At 40.7% G+C, this 17,250-nt stretch overlaps 1 protein-coding gene across 2 annotated transcripts in view; it reads left to right on the top strand.

Annotated features, from left to right (window-relative positions):
- Positions 1–2,792: 2,792 nt before the first annotated feature.
- The window catches only part of pcdh1a (protocadherin 1a), a 112,746-nt gene continuing 98,288 nt past the window's right edge, over positions 2,793–17,250 (top strand). The window contains exons 1-3 of one of the 2 annotated variants that reach the window (XM_026182570.1): positions 2,793–3,621; positions 11,441–12,255; positions 12,837–15,023. In XM_026182570.1, coding sequence (XP_026038355.1) covers positions 11,461–12,255; positions 12,837–15,023 — 2,982 coding nt within the window. In that variant the 5' untranslated portion in view covers positions 2,793–3,621; positions 11,441–11,460. Of the gene's footprint in view, positions 3,622–6,435; positions 7,802–11,440; positions 12,256–12,836; positions 15,024–17,250 lie in introns of those variants that run through there. The other variant, XM_026182569.1, reaches the window with a different exon arrangement.

The raw sequence follows: 17,250 nt of genomic DNA, 5'->3' as shown, positions 1-17,250 counted from the left end.
GATGGTGGAAAAGAGCAGCCAGAAGGCTGCAGGCCGGATGAAGGACAGGTATGATGTTGGGGCTAGGGCAGCACCATTGCTCCCGGGGGAAAGGGTTTTAGTCCATACGACAAGAAGGGACGGACAGGGTAAACTGGCAGCACACTGGGAGGAAGAGATCCAAATTGTAGTTGGCCAGCCAAACCCTATGAACCCAGTCTACAGAGTTCGGCCAGAAGGTAAAGATGGGCCTGTTAGAGTGGTCCATCGTAATCGCCTGCGCATATGTACTTTCTTGCCTTCCGTCAATGATAAAACAGGAGGTGGCGCCTTAGAACCAGGAACGGCAGCTGCGCATGATATAGCGACAGCCTCAGACCAGTGGTTACTTCTATGGAGTATGGCACAGCAGATGCCAGGGCCAGGTCACTATCCGTCCTCCAACAAGTCCGCCCCTGCAACTCAGGAGGGTTTAAGGAGATCGGCCCGTGAAAATCTCGGGAAGCCCCCACCTCGATATACTTAGTAGAGTGCCCGAGGACGGGCTAGGAAAAAGTTGGGGTGGGTGTTACGGAGTATAGCATGGTGGGAAAGGACGGAGAGAAACCCCCCCCCCCCCCCCCTCAAGTTTTGTTGGTTTTGTTTTTGAGTTTGTTTTGGATTAATTGCATGTTTTTGTGTTTATTTACGGTTGTTGCACCTGTGTGGGAGGGGAGATTTTACTCTAGCCTAGCTGCCAGTGAGGCGGAGTTGAATACAGGGAGCGGCTGATTGGAGTTCCTCTTTATAAAGGGGAGAGGAAGCAGGAAGTGTTGTTGTTGTTTTTAGTAGGACCTCGGTGAAGCAGGAGAGCCCCGGAGATCCAGGACAAAGTGTGCGCATTTTTAATAGAAAGGATTTTTTTAGCCTGGCCTGGTTTTTGCTTTTAACGAAACGGAGGATGTGGAAAGGAGGACGTATTCCTATGGAGCTGTGAGAGGACGTGCTGGAAAAGAGAGGACGTGCTGGAAAAGAGAGGACGTGTTGGAAAAGAGAGGACGTGCTGGGAAAAAAGGACGTATTGGAAAAGAGGAAAACGAGCACTAGACTGGAGACCTCCTGCGCCCCGATAAGAAGAACTGGACCAGCTCGGGGAAGTTTAACTGCCGGGAGGTAATGTGGAGACCCAGCCTCGAACAAAGTTAAAGCCTGAAAAGGTGGGTGGCAAACCTGTTTTATGGAGCTGCAGGATTGATACGGTTGGTTGCGTGTTCGTGCAGTGACCCTCTCTCCCCTGTTTGTAACTAGGCGAAGAACTCGGACCGCGGTGGTCTTTGGGCTTTGGATCCCTGGCCGGGGTTGTCTTCAGCCGGTAGTTTGCCTAGAGGAAGAACGAATAAATTTTGTGTAACCCATTGCAGTGTGTGCGTGGTGGTTTGTTGCTGGTCCTCACTAGAATTCCTATTCTTTTTGCATGGAGGCTCTCTTAACAGACCTCCCGTAACACCTGAAATAGACAATAGAAATGTTAAATCATGGCCTTGGTCTGCCTCAGCTCTCTGGTTAAATAAAAGCATGAATATGAATGCCAGATATCCTTATAAATTCGTTTTGAGTGAAGCTTTAACAAGGTCACCATACATGTAATCAGTTGTTTCACTTTAACTGTCTTGAAACACTGCCTTCAATTTCCAATTGTCTATTTAATTAGACAGGAAAAGATCAGCAAACAACCAAATAACAAAAATGATTCTTTAACACATCTATAATGAAATATAATGATTTTGCTCAAGTGGGTTGGTCACTTTGTTGGAACACTGACTCATAATCTCCTAATTATTTCGTAATTGATTTTCATTTGTATGCATAAAATGTTTATTTCTTCTCCTCCAACATTTACCCTTTCATTTTGTAGGCTACCTCGCAGTGTTCTTAGGCGCCTTCTGGGCCACCTGTGAAATTACTTAAATGTTATTAGTATGGCTGTTGAAAAGCAGCATAGCGGTGGCGATGCGTGGGCGGGAGCTCTAATATGATTGGCTCAGGGACACTGTAAGCCTGAGTGGCAGCCCTTAATGGGAGCCCTGGAGAGGTAACCCAACAGCTGTGTGTTTGCAGCTAATGAGAGATGGGGGAGGAGTAAAGGATCACAGACTGGAAACACTCTGATAAACTCTTGCTTCTGAATGGCTTGGGAAGATAGGAAATCAAGTTTTCTCCGGAGGACATTGCTTAAGGCTTTCCTTTGTGACAAAACCCTGCATTTGACTCATTACTCCTGGTCCATTGCTTTATGCCTAAGCAGTTATGATCACTGGCATCAGTGTTCAGGAAGAAAGGAAGAGAGTAACTGTGGCGTGGGATGAATTTCTCTCCCTGCTGAGCCATGCTGATTTATAGCCCTGAGCAAAAGCATTGTTTTTTTAATTACACTGCTGCAGTTTTAACAGATGATGCCACACATTACTAGTTTATTCCATTGTACACCAACAGCACAGTTTGTTTCACGTGCGGTTGATAGTCATTGTCTCCAAGAACAAGACAGTGTAGCGCATATTACTCCTACATCAAGCATTATTAACAGTTTCCTCAGCAGATATATGTGCTGCTTCTCTTCTTCCCTATCATAACCGCCTGAGGGTGGCGCCAAATGAATAAATAGTGGCCAAACAGCTTCCATTTTAGGCCGCTCATTTTGCTACATGTAATGCATATCAACAAGTAAACCGCCGGCACTGGCTACCTGTTACATCAATTTTGGACACGTTGTGCGATTAGTGAGCAGTTTTGAGGGGAAAGGAAAGACTGACACGAATTAAAATAGTGCAAGGCAAGCGGAGTGATTTCTTGATAAGCTTATTTAATAAGGTGCATCCCCCTGTTTGAGCTGACCCACTTTAATAAGATCCTCTTAAACTGTAGGCATCACATAATTTCCTGGTAGGCAGCCTTGGCATAATGTAGAGTATGAAGTTGCTGTGTGCTGCGGTGGATGGGAGCCCCACCTCCTCCCACGCTCTGATGAGTAGAGAGAGAAAAGAGAGAGGGAGCTAGGGGAGCAACTAACGTACCCACTGTATCTCACCACTTGCTGTCTGGAAATGCTTCAGATGGGCTTCTTGTTTAGGACCGGTTAGCGGTTTCTTTTTGCACGTTGCGAAAATGACATTTCTTTTGCTGTGTTTTAGACATCCAGTGCGTCCTTAGAGTGCGCTCTAAGCTACTTAGATCAGGGCTGGAGAAACTTGGACCAAAGGGATGCGACAGCGAGTGCAAATCTTTCCAAGGATCAGTTACTGAGGATTGAAAATGGCACACAGTAGGGCATCTTTATGGAATGAGATTCTTGGTTTCCCATCTCTGTCATAAAACAGTCTATACAATATAATTGCTCATAAGTTACAGCCGCATATTCTCACGGACTGAAAACTGTCTCTGTTCTTCACACTGTGGGACGGCGGTGAACGAAGGATTCTGAATTTTCATGCGGAAAGTTCTGAGTACTGTCTATGGATTTTGTGGCCGCTGAAGTGATTTTTGATCTCAGCACTGTGACGGAGGTTTGAGGGTTAGACACCTGCCTCTGGGAGCACCGCTGGACATATCAGCCGCGGGAAGAATTGGCTACGCGACAAGCGCTCACGTAAAAAGTCTCTGGCTCAGGTACTGAAATTACTGCAGAAATAATCAAGAAAGTTGATTTGACCGGTGGCCACTGTGCGTGATTCATGATGCAATGCCAATGAAGTTTATAGGAATGCATTTCGGACTTGTCTGAAGTGTTGTCGCTTAACACAGGCCGTGGCTCAAACAGATCGTTTATACAACAAGTTGCACTTTATAATAGACACACACAGAGCACAAAACAGCTGGCTGTTCGGTGTTACAGGTTGATAGGCGGTACAAAGGCTAGATGTGCCACCCGCAATAAGGATCCTCTGCATGATAAATTAGACGATGCATTTTAATTAAAACCTATGCGAGTAGACACGAGTTCCAGCCTGCGTCGGGGTTGGTATTAAGTCATTAACTCTGCATGTCATTGCACTTCAGCGACAATATGAGTGCGTGCGCTTTTCAAGCTGATCTGTACCGGCGATCGGCTAATTGCATTTTATTGCACCATTATGATTCTGTGAAGCAGAAAATGTGAACCATTTGTATCATCCTTCTTTCGCCATTTATCCCATACTAGCTGCAAACATCATACTAATTGCCTTTATTCGTGCATCTTGATTTGGCGTTGTTTACTCTGAACAATTTCTTGCAAACAATTCGGACTTCTCCTGCAGCCTGTCGTGTTCATAACTGTTATACAGTTTTTCTATGGAGAGATTCGTGATTATAATTGGGGGGTGAAATCTTTGATCAGATCGTCGGCACGGGTAATCTCCTGTGCTCTCCAGTGAGAGTCTGGGGTGTTGTTTCTCGCCACTCCACCGACCACCAGGCACATTTTAATAGTCTGCTCTACGTAATGATGTCGGTCTAAGTTCCCACACATACTTTAGGCTACAAGGCCGTCATAACAGAGCAGATCAAACAGGCCTATAACCTACTTGTAGCCCAGATCTGAGAAACTGTCTGTAAGACATGAACCTGTTAAATGTTATTATCTAAATCATTCAGTGAATGAAACTTCTATCTATCTATCTATCTATCTATCTATCTATCTATCTATCTATCTATCTATCTATCTATCTATCTATCTATCTATCTATCTATCTATCTATCCATCCATCCATCCATCCATCCATCCATCCCACATAAGAATAGACTGTAAGGCTAATTTCCTCTGCCGATTTTATTTTTGAATTATTACCAGTAGGGAACTTTCCTCTGAATATTGTACAATAACATGCAATGTGCCATGTAATGGGGTTGCTGAAGGAAGGGTAAGTGTGTGGTAAACGGATCAAATTGTGGAAAGGGCACAAAAGGATTTTTTTCTGACTTCTCCAGCAGGTATTTGAGCTTGAGGGAGCGAACCTTTACAGCACAAAAGCAGTACAATAACCCCTATAAGGAAATTAAACTCTGTTTTAATCATGTTACACAGAGCAGTGAGGAATCCAAATTATACGATCTGCCAGTTTCTTTATATCTTTATATAAAGAACCTTTTAATATTGGAATGTGGCCTTTTTGATCTCAGTGTATTTCTTTTTTTTTTTATTTTACTTCTTTGTGACAGGAGTGACACAAGAGTGTTCTGTGTTTCAGCATGCATATGGATAATTCCAGTGCTCACGCCTTTAGAAAGTGTTTCCAACCAAAGGCTGTTGCTTTCTCATTACCGAAACCCACAGTTTGCAGTCAGTATAAGAGTGCAGCCTTACATTTGGCAGTAAATTCCATTGGTAGATCAGCAGTGTAAGGAGAGACCCATAGCTGTGATACTACCTATCATAAATCATGCCGGTGGGAGGGTAATGGATTTTACCTGTTATACTAGCTAAAGGCGCAGAGTCAGCCAATACATCAAATCACATCAGTTGAGAAAATCATTAAATCATCTGTTATCTTTCCACACTCTGGCAAAGCAGGAAGGAGCACAGAACAGCGTTGTACAGCACAAATTCATGAACCTGAGTCCCAGCATGTAACAGGTGAAAATTCAGGTCCTGCTTTTATCAGTTGCTGCAAAACAAGCAGCTACTACAAAATATCCTATTTAATTCCTCTGATGATTTTTTTTCTTCCCGGCACAACTCTAACCTTTTTTCTTATGAGTAATTTACTATTATGCCTCAGTTAATTCTGCATGTGAGTCATTTCTGCTGGACCTGTGGAGCGGCCAACTTAAAGAGCAAATGTCACCCAGTCAGTCTCTGAGTTGACTCAGTCAGAAGATAGTCTGTCTCCATGGCAACCAGAGCAGGCGCACATGCTCCGCAGCACAATTATATTGTTCTTCATTTTTATAACTACCTTTTTTTTTTAATGTATAATACCAACACTTACATAATCAGGCACAAACTCCTTTATCATTTTTTAAAATAATTTCATTTTAAGCCAAACATTGTTCTAAATCTTTCACAAACAATGCAAATTACTTTTGCTTTGCAATAAATTGTTACATACTGGCACGTAAAAGATGTGTTATTTATTTTTCAATTACAAAAATGAAAAACAACATAATCACTCCATATTTTATACAATGTTATTGTTAGCTGAAGTACTGCATTAACTTTTTTATTAGCATTTATCTTACCAATTATTTCTGTTTAATCAAACTTCACCCTCCTACTTGTATTTCCTTCCCTATATTTATCAGAGTTACTTACAGTAAATAAAGTAGTGCTAATTCTATCTCTGTCTCTCATTTGTCTCTCTTTCTCTGTGTTTGTGTATATATATATATATATATATATATATATATATATATATATATATATATATATATATATATATGTATATTGTGTGTGTCCTCAGAATGAAAATTGTAGCACCATCTTTTATAGCAGTAAACAGTGGTAAAGATATCTCTGCACTTCTCTCCAGTTGATTCAGGACTGGATCTGTCATATAGGCTTGGATGGTACCAATTTTTCAGAGGTCATTTTTATGACTGGGTTCAGCAACCACAGCCTTAGCGAGGCAGGGACTTGTTTCCTTGGGAACCGCAGCACAACCTGACACAACCTAGGCTGGCACTTTGATTGTAGACACGCAGAAGTTGAAAAGTTCTCTTGAACAGATGGGTCAACTGGGTTGTGCACTGTGTGAGGGCTCAGTGTGAGGCTCAATCAGACCTCGTAGTTTGACTGATGTTTTAGCTGCCTGTGAAGTTTTTCACCTTCTCCTCAATGAAGAACAAAAAATTGCAGCGGTGGAGTGGAGGAGTCCTGCATTTTTATCTATTCATTTATTTTAGAACATGGTGAAGCGCATCAATGATTATTACTTCTTCAATCTATGATACGCAGACATCAGAAGGATAATGATGGAAGATATATTGTTAGGAGACAACAGTATTGTTCTGAATATATTGCTGAAATTCAAATCAAAACAGCATATTTTCCCACGGCACCTTTTGCATGTTTTTTCTGGCAAATAAGCAATGGTCATTTCTTTTAATTATTACAAAGGTCTATGGTTGTAGAAAAGACAAACTAAATTTAACACATAACACAATTTCACATTTAATAGTTCTATTTGTTTCTTTTTCTTTATAAAAATAATGCAGCAAAAAGTACCACAGTACTTTACCAGACACTTTTTTCAAGGTTTGTTTTTTTGCCTTCAGGTCAAGGAGTTGTGTAGTCAAATAGCAACCTCTACACCTCTACACTACATTTCAGTAAAACTTGAACATAAGTGACAACAACCTCCCAGGTGTGAAAGTGGGCATGAGTGAGAACCACTTTTCTTCCCCTCTTAGAGACACTCTTATCTATAGAGATCGTTGACAGGTGAAAAAGTATGCTTGGGTGAGCTTCTCCACCAAATTGTGAGTCTGTGTAATGATGGCCAAACTGAACATAAGTCATAAAACATTGACTCAATTGTTTGGACTTGTACTTACAGTTGGCACTCCTGATGGTCTTAATAAGCTAAGGTTTGGCCAGGCAGAGTTCTTGCTGTGTGGCAGGTCAATCCAGATAAACCTTGGGCTCTTAAACTCTACTGCTAAGCAGTTTTGCCTCGACTGCGTTTTCTGTTGCAAAGTTAAACATCTACACAAAACAAACAACAGACACTAGACCCATCGGGCAGTTTGAGGCTCTCTTTGAAAGTCCACCTCCATACTGTGGTACAGGCTGCCTTCAGCATTCATTTTTCAGTTTTTTCAACATAGCAACCATCTGGACCATTGCGTGATCACAGCATGAGGTTTTGTGGTGAGTGCTGCTTCACTGGTAGACTTAAAGTTCCCTCCTCAGTCAAACAGTGGATGCCTTGATTGTATTTGGAAGGATTTTGTTTTTTTCCCTAAGAATATGTGTTGCTCTGGATCACCTTCATAAGGTCTCTGGCTCAGTATGCTAATTGGATTGTCTATTTGAACATGGTGTATTTTCCAACAAACAGTGCTCAAGGGAATTAGAGTCACCTAGGCAATACACAGTCTCTACAGTTCTGCCTCCTGGACTTACACAAGTTGTACTAGAGTTACCCAAGCAAGCAATGTCAAAGTTGTCCCGTGGAGCAGCTAGCAAAACATATTTTAGAGTTATAATTGGTTGTTCAGACGACAAATGAAAAAAAGTTTATATTCAGTGATTCTTTTTTAGTTTATTACAGCAGTGCTGCCACAATACTTGGTTGTTGACAGGGTGAATTTTAATAACCAAAAAGATTTCATTTTCTCAGCCTAGCACTTTCTCAATATTGCAGTCTTGCAATGTCTGATCCAGTTCAGTATTTTTCTTCCAGAGCTGGCATTTTTATAGCTGATTTCATTCATTAAGGAAGCTAAAATCTTAATTTTGGAAATGACTAAGAAAAGTATTTGATTTTTTGAGCAGTTCAACAGGACTCAACTATGACAAAAACATTTTATCACTCTGAGAGAACTAACCTCTTGTTCCTCCCTTTGATTTTCTGCTGAATTATGTATCGCGATCTGCCTGAATCAGCTTGTAGTCTTGTGGGTCTACCATCTGGGATGACAGATGATAACTAAGTTTTTTGGAGAAAAAGAGCTGAGATGCAGGGAATGTCACTCCTAGTTGTGTTCAGCACTTCTAATTTATCAATTTTGCTGCTCAGGTAGTAAATTTCAGTGAGACATCCAGTAGTCCAAGAAGTTTCACATCCTCCAGTAGGGAAAAATCTCCTGTTTCCCTTTGCCACCACCTCAGAGCACTTTGAGATGAGAAAAGGAAATCTGGCACTGTCAAGCTTTTGATAAAATATTTGTGGGAAAGCTGAGGAATGTGAGATAAAACCCAAAGGCGTGGTGTCAATGATATTCAGCAGAGATTCTCGCTGAGTGATAGCAAAACGCATATTTTACGAACAACATGAATTTTAATGTAAATGTAAACAAAGAAAAAAAAGGACACTAATTCACTAGACTGTCAGGCATGGTGCCATCTGGAAGACAGGCATGAGGCCAACTGGAAAACATTAAGTCATGAGTGTCATCAACCATAACAATCATGTCACTATCAAAGCATGGCTATTCATTGCAGAAGTGGCTATAATATCAGGGGAGCAGTTACAACCAAACCATTATAAAATCAGCTACGGTATGCCATTTTTAGATGCCACATTGTATAAATACATTTGAAAACTTTGAAATTTAACAGTGAATTTTAAAATAGAAATGAAAAAAAAAAAGATGATGCACATATCAAGTAAGCTAAAGTAATTTTTACTGAATTCTCCAAATACCAATTTAATTGAAGCAATACATACATGCACACCTCATAAGTTCACATATCTTGTTGAAAGCATGTGTTTAATGGAATGGTAGGCAGCAGTATGAAACATTTACAGTGTGATTTATAATTCCCCTTAAAATTATATCCCATGGGATGCTGTTAATGTCAGTCTTGGGTATAAGAAAAGTGTATCTGCTGATTGCGTTTTTGCTTCTTCCTGCCTTTTTATACTGCAAACATGAACTGGAGAAAGCGCAATCACTGTTCATGCCACATTGACTACAGGTTCTCCTCACAAATGTAAAAAGGGAGACATTGATTTTTGAGCAATTAGTGCATCAATAACTAGCACTTTCAATTTTAATGTATTCAAAAGGAATTGGATTTTTCATTGAATTTCTGTATATTTGTGTTTTGCTGTCTAGCTTAATACTCATTTACCTTACTCCTGTATGGAACATTGCGGCATGCAGTTGCATTTTAAATAACTCCATTTGCTGTCGTGTATGTATATTTCTATCAGCTCTCACCCACACTGACTAGGGAAGCATTGATTCCTCTTGTTCTTTTCCTAATCCCTAACTGACGACATAGACCCACACTAGACTGAGCACCTGTGTTCTTTTCTGTTTCAGTTGAAAAACTATTGTGGAAATAATTGGAACTATTCACCTGTGTTTGGATTAACATAATGATTTACTTCTACATAACTTTTTAAACTAGAAGTAGCATTTTGTTTTCGCTGTAACTTTCTTTAAAAGCCTGTGAAAATAAAGAAATGCTGTAAAACAGTGCAGCATTGAAGAGACAGTGACTGCGACATGGACTGCTGTTGTCTAATTATAACCCGAGTCATTAAAGCTGGTATTGATCAGCATATTGAAGTTTTGCATTAGTAACACAAACATAGCACAATAAAATCGGATGCACTGAAATGAACTCTACTTGATTAGTAAGTGGACACTCACTGATTCAGCAGACACACAATTTTTTTAAACTGTTTTCACGATGAAGTTTTCCAGAGCATGAGACCTTGATACTTAACCCCAATGATTGCTCCTATTTCAATTACCAATAGGACTCAAACACACACACATGCATATACACACACACACACACAGAAAGAAAGAAAGAGAGAGAGGGGAAATAATTATACTCTAAAATCATTGCAGCATGAAAAAAACAGAAGTCTTTTGCTAGAGGGAGTAAAGATCAAAGAAGACACTAAAATAATGGGTCACAATTGTAGAGTTGAAAGGTTCAAAATCAAACACAATAATTACAGTGTTTGAGGTAGCCAGTGGCAATGGAGTGTGGAAATGTCTGCATTGTGCAATGCCAGGTGGAAGCTGGATGTGATGATAGTAGCAAAGTTGCATAATTGGCATGAGAAAGAAATTTGACTCTATGACCTTTAGTATGCAAGTGTTCATTGTCAGACGCCTCTTGGGTAAACAAATTGGTCAAATATATCATTTCTCTCAGCAGACAAAATCTTCGCTCGTAAGGGTGTATTCTTGAGCGTGGATTTCAAACCATAGGTTATTTTAGAGCTACATTGCTTCCCTACTCAATGTCTAGCTGTGTAATACAGAAATAATGAGTCTCTTAGGCTGTGAGTTTTTGTATTACATTTTTATTTGATTATTCAGCTGAAACAATCCACACTGGCCCTGAAGTTTGTTTTGGATGTAAGCTCACAAGATATAATTTCTTGTTCCTACATTCATTTTTCCATGAATTTCATAAAGCTGAGATATTCATTGAAAATCTTGAAGCTCTGAGACTGAAAAGAAGCCATGCTGGGATAGCTATGATTGCATTTTTTTAAATGCCCTATTTTCTCTTTGTTATTGTTGTTGTCTAATTATTGTGTTGTTCTTCTAGGTATGCTGTATGTTTTACTGCAAGTTATTGAAAAAAAAAAAACGATTAATTTTATAGCTGTAGAGTCATTATTCAAAAACACAGTGCTGCTTGCTTCCCCTGTCTAATGTTTCACTTTGACCCTCTGTTAGTTTTTTTTTTTTTTTTCATTTTTGAATAATTAAATAAAAAGTAACAGCTATGTAAATATTGCTTTATGGAGCTAGGTTTCAGCAGAAAGGGAACCAGCTTTTTAACCCATATTGTGTTTTTTTCATTTTACAGGCAGATCGTCTGATGACCTAATGGAACTGAATTTACAAGTGATATTGTGTTGGGTCGTGGTGCTGCATTGTGGCTCTGCTGAAGGCAGTATCCTGTACCGGGTCCAGGAGGAGCAACCTCCAAATACTCTTATAGGTAGCCTGGCAGCAGACCAGGGACTGCCAGACTCAGGTCACCTTTACAAGCTAGAGGTGGGTGCCCCTTATCTTCGTGTCGATGGAAAGACAGGGGACATTTACACCACAGAGATTCCTATAGACAGAGAAACCCTGAGGGACTGTCGCTCCCTGGCTAAGGGTAAACCCTGCTACCTGGAATTTGAAGTATCAGTGACTGATCTGATACAAAACCAGAGCCCACGGCTTATTGAAGGACGCATTGAAGTACAGGACATCAATGACAACACCCCCCAATTTCCTTCTTCTGTGCTTACCATCTCAGTCCCCGAGAACACGATCATGGGAGCGTTATTCTCCATACCTCTAGCTACAGACAGGGACTCTGACAGGAATGGGGTAGCTGACTATGCGCTGACTGCAGGGCCAGATGCTGCAACCCTGTTTGGTTTGCAAGTGGCTGATGACAGGGGAGGGAAGCTCCCACAGCTCATTGTCCTGGGCAACCTAGATCGTGAGTTAAAGGATTCTTATGACCTCACCATAAAGGCAGTGGACGGAGGAAACCCTCAGCGCTACAGCAGTGCATTACTCAGAGTGGTGGTGACTGATGCCAATGATAACGCTCCCAAGTTTGAAAAGTCCACCTATGAGGCAGAGGTTTCGGAAAATAGCCCTGTCGGACACTCTGTGTTGCAGGTAATTTAAAAACTTTTTTTGTATAATGTTGTAGTCTGGATTGCAAAGTTAAATTGTAACCAGCAATGTCTTTCTGAATAAATGTATAGTTTTAAATTTTGGATTTTACCTTTTTCAATATATTTTTGAAGAGAGCATTAGCTCATTATCCTTCTACAGGTAATAAATGCTTATATCTTGTATTGACAATGTAGTTGCAGAACAGTGTGAGATATTATTTTCGGAGTATAAATTGCTCTGTGCAGGATTTTCACAGCATGTTGCTGCGGATTTACACTGATTATCATGAAGGAAATGTCAGGCCTAATAATTTACAACCTTTCATTGAATCCTAGAAAAAAGAGAAAAGAAGGCTAGTGATGTAACTATCAAAAAACAGAGGAAAAGCAATAGCCAAAACAAAGTTATCTACATGCTGTGATTTAAAGTGATCAGACCCACACAGATTCCTGGATTAATTTATTCAGTGACCAATGATTCATTAGTTACATTCATTGTTAGTGTTGTAAATAACATTAGTTACAACACTAACTGTTGCGCATATTTAATGACTTTAACCATTGAATATGTTTTGATTACAGGTTAAAGCAAACGACTCTGACATGGGCCCGAATGGAGAAATTGAGTACACCCTTCACCAGGCAGTAGACCCAGTGCCGAAACTCTTACGAATTGATCGGTCCACTGGCATCATCTATGTCAAAGGACCACTGGACAGGGAGGAAATCAGCAGCTTGTCCTTCTATGTGATAGCAAGGGATAAAGGCCCTCAGCCTAAAAGCTCTAAGACATTTGTAACCATTGAAGTGACTGACCAAAATGACAATGCTCCAGCTGTGGAGATTCGTGGGATTGGCCTTGTGACGCACAGTGAAGGAGTGGCAAATATTTCCGAAGACATGCCAGTGGGAACAGCTGTTGCTTTAGTTCAAGTATCTGACAAAGATGAGGGAGAAAACGCTGTGGTCACTTGTGTGGTAGCAGGTGATGTGCCATTTCAGCTTCGCCCTGCCAGTGACTCAACCAGTGACAACAAGAGGAAGTATTTCCTACAGACCACCACACCTCTCGACTATGAAAGAGTTAGAGATTACCGAGTAGAGATTGTGGCTGTAGATTCTGGAAACCCAGCACTCTCTAGTACAAACTCTTTGAAGGTTCAAGTGACTGATGTGAACGATAACTCTCCAATATTTTCCCCTACCTTGTTTGAGGTTGATTTTGCTGAAGAAAACCAACCAGGAGAAAAAATTTTAGATGTTATAGCCACAGATGCTGACAGCGGCACTAATGCCGAACTTCTCTATAATATTTTGCCAGATTCATCCATCAAAGGCTTGTTTGAGATTGACCCAAATACAGGCGAAGTAAGAGCCAAAAGCTCTCTTGATCGTGAACACAAAGAACAATATGAGTTTCGTGTCACTGCAGCAGATAAAGGGTCTCCTGTCCATAAAGGAACAGCAACTGTTGTAATAAAAGTAATAGACCGCAATGACAATGATCCCAAATTCATGCTTAGTGGCTACAGTTTTTCAGTCTTGGAAAACATGCCACCTCTGAGTCCAGTTGGTATGGTGACAGTCCTAGATATGGACAAAGGCGAGAATGCCCACGTTCACCTCTCTGTAGAGCCTGATGAAGGAAAGTTTGTTGTTCAAAATGGAACAGGAACTATTCTCTCAAGCATCTCGTTTGACAGGGAGAAAGAAAGCAGCTATAATTTCCGTCTAAAAGCAGTGGATGGAGGAGAGCCACCCAGGTCTTCATATGTGGGTGTTACAATCAATGTACTGGATGAAAATGACAATGATCCCGTGATAACTAAGCCCTCCAACTCTTCCTTCAGACGCTTATCACCTCTAGCCTCCCCAGATAGCCACGTTGAAGTAGTGGAAGCTGAGGACCTGGACAATGGCCCTAATGCAGAGCTGGTGTTCAGTATCGCTGGTGGAAACCCTTACCAGTTATTTCGCATTTCCCCCTCAAGTGGAGAGATCACTCTAGCAAAGGAGATGACACGCAAACATGGTGGATTACATCGCCTAGTGGTGCGAGTAAGTGACAAGGGGAAGCCTGCACGCCACGCTACTGCCCTGGTCCACATCTATGTCAATGAAACCATTTCAAATGTCAGCTTAGTGGAAGCCTTAGTGGGACACAGTCTTTACACTCCACTGGACAGGGACATTGCTGGTGATCCCGACAATGGTTTTGCTGCTCAGCGTAGTAATATATTGTTTGGAAGCCTTGCTGGTGTAGCAGGTGTTGTAATGTTGATCTTGGTGGTGGTATTTATTCGCCACCGCATCCAAAGAGAAACCAAGAGTGGATATCAAGCTGGCAAAAAGGAAACCAAGGACTTATATGCACCCAAACAGGCCCCAAAAAACACCAAAGGCAAACGTGGACGGAAAGGCAAACCTCAGAAGTCTCCAAAACCACTCGGGGAAGACGAAGAGGTCAGCCTTCAAAAAAGTCTGAAGTTCAATCTTGATGGAGTCAATGATAGCCCCAGGATACATCTGCCTTTAACATATTCACCAGGAAGCCCTGATATAGGCAGACACTACCGTTCCAACTCCCCTTTACCCTCCATCCAGCTGCAAGCCCAATCGCCATCTGCCTCACAGAAGCATCAGGTGGTCCAGGACCTCCCTGCCACCAACACCTTCGTAGGAACAGGAGGGGACGACAATTCCACTGGCTCAGACCAGTACTCAGATTACAGCTACAAGACGGGCCAACCGAAGTATAACAACAAACAGGTACAGTTATCTCAAGCGCATAGTAAGGTCTGTCTGAGGAATGGGTGATTGGTTTGGTGGATTTTGTGAGACTGTTGAAAAGCAGTGATTTCATTATAAGACTTGCAATATTTTAGTCTTATTATCTACAGTCCTGAAAATCACAGATTCAACAACTCTCATTCATGACTACTTTGGCAGTTCTAGTAATTTGATATGATTTACTTTGACAATAACAGTCCCAAATTTGAATTATCTGAATGCCATTTTTGTCATTGTGCCATCTATCTGGATTGTAAAAATGTAAAACGATAGTTAAAAATTTAGTACAAATTTGTTACTGGCTGTTTTACTCAGTGCATAACTGTAAATTGTGTGTGATGATATACGAAGAACAGACCAAATCATTTCCAAAATTATATTATCCATTCTTTCTCTTACTAGTAACTGTCTGCTTTGCTTCTCTGGGTAAGGCATGTATATATGTAAAATTGCATAGACAGAAAGAAAGTTGCTGCAAGTATTTGCTCAATTGTGGCACTGCTAAAAAATAAGATTTTGTCAGGTTGGCAGAAGAGTTGAGCAGGGATGGTCTGTTCTCACTTACTTCTGCTCTTCTGCTTGACCTCTAGTACTCTGTAGTGATCTCGGCAGGTCATTTGCTCTTATCTCCCTGCTCCTTATGCTCTTATCTCCTCTTATCTGTACAACATTTGGGCTTGAATCACCATGGAAACAGAAATATTAATAGAGTCAGAAGGGATTACGAACAGAAAGATTTTAGAGAGTAAGGCTAGAAAGCTAGTGTGTCTCTGGGTTTCTGTGTCATCTGCAACTGTGTAAATGTGTGTCTTGGACTACACAAATATAAATTTGTGTGCAGGAGGGGATAAGGCAGATTATCATTATCCTTATATAGTAGAACATCCCTTATTATACAGAAAAATGTCCAGATGTCTTGATCCCACCAGTTACACAGCCACGCTTGAGCCACTGAAATGGATCTGTGGTTTTTATTTATTTACTTTTTTTAGTTAAATATGTGCTGAACTCACATTCAACACAGAAAAAAAACAGCTAGTGTCAGTGAGAGGTAAGATGCTGATAAGACAACTTCAAAGAATACCCAGCACCAAAGACAGCTTTGCGCAGGGGCATTCCATCACAAACAACCACAAATTCAAAAACTCAGGGTATGATTAGCAACCTAACATGACTGATTCCTCTGAACCACACTGAGTGAAAAGTGATATATTTGTGAAACACACACCAACTAGATCTAACAATACTTTATTCATGTCGCTACTGTGGCATTCAAAGGATGGCTATTATTTAGTACTGAAAATATTTGACATTGATGTAAACAATTTATTTTCAACCAGGACGAGTTAACATGAGCTTTCAAGACACTTCCTACATTTCAGCCGTACAAAACAGTTTGACATTCTCCAAGGCTTTGCAGATAACGTTTGCCACATAAAAATTAGCAAAAATAGAAGGGGAAAACATGCCGCTGAGTTCTGAACATGTGTAGGTGACACATTTTCTGTGGAGATATCTTCAGAGCCAGTCTCACAGTTGGCTTGTTGGTAGTTTTAGCAGATGTTAGTTGACAGCTTAGGTGATCACAAGCCGTTGTGGGTGGAGTCAGTTTAGAGAACAGTCACCACTGTCTTCTTGATGGACAACATAAGGGACCAAAATGACTGCAAGCCACAGGGTGTGTCTGGGTGTTTGTGTGTAGTGCCAATCTCTCTGTTTGTATGTAGATTTGCTCCTTAATCTAAGAGTGTTAATTGTGTCTGGCACAGATGTAAGCTCTCAGCATTTAACAGTATTGTGTGTGCGCTTTCTCAATATGATCGCATAAATACATATGCAACATGACTCAAGTGAGTGACAGGCTGTTTAAAAACATGGACAGATGTTGAAGCTCATGTGACATACCTCAGCAGATGTTGTCTTGTGTATGGCATCCCCTCTCACATCAGGAAGAACAGATTGACCAAAATATATAATTAAAGCAACTGCCAAGTGATGTGACAGATCTAGAGTGGTGCCATTGTTTTAATTAACTGTGCTGCACTCAACAACTAGTTTTGTTTTTTTGTTTCCCCAATATGGTCAGATGTCTATTTTTTTTTTTTTTGTCAAATCTCAAAGTCTCAAATTTCCAGCGTGCATGTTCAGGGATTATGAGCATATGAAACATTATAAGCGTTTAATGATATTTTTTTGTTTCAAGCAG

Source organism: Astatotilapia calliptera, chromosome 10, assembly GCF_900246225.1.
Source record: "Astatotilapia calliptera chromosome 10, fAstCal1.2, whole genome shotgun sequence".
NCBI lineage: Eukaryota > Metazoa > Chordata > Actinopteri > Cichliformes > Cichlidae > Astatotilapia > Astatotilapia calliptera.
The sequence above is the reverse complement of the archived record's forward strand: the minus strand, read 5'-3'. Positions and strand labels throughout refer to the sequence as shown.